Source organism: Cibotium barometz, chromosome 5, assembly GCF_041138505.1.
Source record: "Cibotium barometz isolate CiBa-2024 chromosome 5, ASM4113850v1, whole genome shotgun sequence".
Classification (NCBI taxonomy): domain Eukaryota; kingdom Viridiplantae; phylum Streptophyta; class Polypodiopsida; order Cyatheales; family Cibotiaceae; genus Cibotium; species Cibotium barometz.
In genome coordinates, this window is record NC_141050.1 from 46,991,684 (window position 1) to 46,994,993 (window position 3,310).

The window sequence follows — 3,310 nt, forward strand, 5'->3', positions numbered from 1 at the left end:
ATGTGATGGATATTCAAGATACTTTCATATATTAATTGCTCCAGAGGACTAGAGGAAAACCATCTTTATTACCCCTTAGGGGTGTTTTACTTATAGGGTTATGCCCTTTGGGCTAACAAACGCTCCTACAACCTTTCAAAGATTTATGAATTTGGTATTGAAGCCCTATCTAGGTCCTTCATCAGAGTGTTTATTGATGATTTTTGTATATGCAGTGACATATGGATTCATTATGAGAAGCTTAGGTTGGCAAATGGATTCATTGTGAGAAGCTTAGGTAGGCTTTGAAGAGACTGGATGATTTGGGTGGTCAACTAAACCCTAATAAATGTCACTGGGCACAAGCCAAAGTGACTCTACTTGGTCATGTGAAGCAGTTACTGACTTTTACCCACAAGGTAAGATATCTTGCCAAGTTCATCTTTCTTTTGTCTTAATCTTTATATCCATTACATCAGGCATCCTAAAGGGATACTTTCAGCAATGATTAGTTAACCTAAAAGCACCTATGTTATAAACAGAGAGAGAGAGAGAGAGAGAGAGAGAGAGAGAGAGAGAGAGAGAGAGATCCTTTTATATAGGCTTTCTCATTTGTTACTTCTCTTTTCTTAGAGAAAGTTAAAATTTATTGATATGTAAGCATCATAAACTAAAAATGGAGGAGTTTTGGTGATGAAAAAGACGGTGAAACTCTATAACTTTTTAAATGCTACCTGAGAAGTAATGTGTATCGGTTTAAAAGAAGCTGCTCATAGAATGGAGATCCTTTTTGTGATGAGGAGTACACATTGTTATTTATAAACAATTGTATCTCTTTGTTTACAATGCATTTAAGAAAATAATTCACTAGGCTTGCTCATGATGAAGCTCTTCTAGGATCACAATCAACAAAGCAATGAAGGTTATGTCAATGTTAGGTTGCACGGTTAAGATGAAGACGGTCTTTGATGAATTTGCAACTGTTGTAGGCTTGACCTGCAAATATGGGCATAATTCACAATAATAAGTAAAACAATTGACTTACGTGCATGAGAAAACTCATGAGGATAAAAGAGGAAGAAGCATGGTAAAGATTAAAGAGAGGAAAGCTGTCATGTTGCTTCTAGGTTCCGTTACATTTAGTTGTGTCTTTTGGTAGTTATAAGTTGGTTGAAGGCAAAGCACACCATATTAAGTTGGATGTACTTCTATATATATATATATATATTTTGTAATGATCTCTATACTACTCACTTCCATTTCCGTTTTAATCGCTCGTTTGATTTCCACGGTAGTGCTCTTCTTATGAAAGAAAAGAGAGTAAATAGGCTTTTTCATGAGGGGGAGGGGAGGGGAGGGGAGGGGACACTGAAAGAAAGAAGAAGAAGAAGAAGAAGAAGAAAGCAAGCCGTCGTGAACCTCAGCGACGATGGGGGGTTGCCCTCCTAGTCCGCCGCCTCTCATCATGAAGAGGGTGCATGACTTTTTGAGGTAGTCGCCCGTCACCCTCACGTCCGGCTCTGGGCGGCGTCGTTGTTGTTGTTGTTTGGGCTGCAGCAGGAAAACATCGGCCAGGGAAGTCTGCTGCGGAAAATAGCCCGGCTTTCTCACCTTGAAGAGCCGGTTTGCTTTCTCACATTGGTTGCCACGGTGGGCGTTCCACTGGCTGTGCATGCTCAACAACTACAACGCCCAATTACATGCTAATTAGCACATTAATTAGGACCTCCTGCTGCTTAGATCAGCATATAAGAAGGGTTTATTTATATATAAACAAATTAATGAAATCATCTGCAACTAATCAAAACACTCATTCCTGTACTGGGTCTGGTGGCTGGCAACCTTTTTCTGAACACACGCGAGAGGTGTCCCCGCTGCATCTTCGAGTACTCGCTTGATCTGGTACTTGGGCCCTCGGCTTGCTGCTCCCACTCTGAAGAAGATGAGCTTGCCATTGGCGTCACTGAAATCCATGGTGGTGCTGGTGGTGGTGGTGTTCTCCCCGTTTCGAGATTTGATAGAGCGGACTGTCACGGTAAGCTGAACGATTCTAGGCACACAAAATTCAGCACCCAAGATGTGCGGCAAAGGGGAGAAATCGGGTGGAGGTTGAGGTGTTTGGGGTATTTCCTTTGATTTGCCCATGGATGTAAGCTTCTTCTTGGGCGAGTAGAAGGACTTTCCACGGCGCATTTCTGATCTCCGGCTTGCCAAAAACACGAATTAAGAAGTTCTTTTGCAACAAAAATTGATGGCTCATGCACTTTTTGTAGAGTCGAGGCTTGGCAAAGCATTCCTAATTCAACATAAAATAAGGCTAGGACAAGATCATCTCAGGCCTTTCCAACCACCACAAGATCATGAAAGTAGATCTTGTAGAAGTGAGTTTAATATTTCTCAATTTCAGAACCAACAAATGATTCTAACATTGGCTTGTGGTGATAAAGACAACTAAAGCCTAGCCTTTTGCTAGGTGTTTCTTGTCTATGTAAGAAAAAAAAAGAAAAGAGAAGCCATCTCAAGAATAGGGGTGCTTTCTTTCTCAATACGTGAGCTCGGTTAAGATGCTTAGTAATTTCTTATTCCATCACTAAAAACCTCTGAGACTATCTTTAATTTAGGAACTTGAAAATTTGAAGCATGGGCTTCAATGTTGACGTTCTAGGGACCCATGTCTTGAAGTGCATGCTAGTTGTGGTAGAAGTTAGATTATGGGGTAGCTATTTATAGAATTTGAAAAGTTTCATTCATGAAATAAAATGCTAATTTATTCCATCTTTTATCTTATGAAAAGTTCTACATTATTGAAAAGGGAATCGAATTCTATAACATGCAAAGTCAAGTCTCTAGAATGATCACCTTTTCAAAGATAATAATGAGGAGCCAAATGGATGGCTGAAAGATTTTGATTTTATGCCCATTTTACACACCCTTCTCTCTTTTATATCCATGAACATCTTTTAGGTTTTATATGTGCACCCCTTTTCTTAAAGTAACCTACATATTCAAAGGTTCCATTAGTAAGGTTCCTTGATGAGATTGCCAAGAATTTTGAACATTTTTTAGTGGGCACAGTTCTCAAAAGTGCAAGTAAGGAATGAGACAAATGCATTTTGAAGATTCATATAAAAACCATGGGTCGTCTATTGTATGATTAGCTATACTCCATATATAAAAATGATAACTAGCATGCCTTATAACAACTTGCATATTTCATAGCAAAAAGTCAGTGATGTATGTATTGGTTGCATTTGATTAGGGTATGATGACATTAAAACCACCTCACAATGAATCCATAAGGAGGTAGTCGCTCTATCAAAACCGTCAAAAG

At 39.2% G+C, this 3,310-nt stretch overlaps 1 protein-coding gene across 1 annotated transcript; it reads right to left on the reverse strand.

Annotated features, from left to right (window-relative positions):
• Positions 1-690: 690 nt before the first annotated feature.
• Positions 691-2,679, reverse strand: LOC147638565 (protein LURP-one-related 10-like). Its single transcript, XM_086795977.1, has 3 exons — positions 1,822-2,679; positions 1,399-1,662; positions 691-975 (listed from the first exon to the last, which is right to left on the reverse strand). The coding sequence occupies exons 1-3, from the start codon at positions 2,170-2,172 to the stop codon at positions 847-849; spliced, it is 744 nt and encodes a 247-aa protein (XP_086652103.1). The 5' UTR covers positions 2,173-2,679; the 3' UTR covers positions 691-846.
• Between the last annotated feature and the right edge of the window lie 631 nt (positions 2,680-3,310).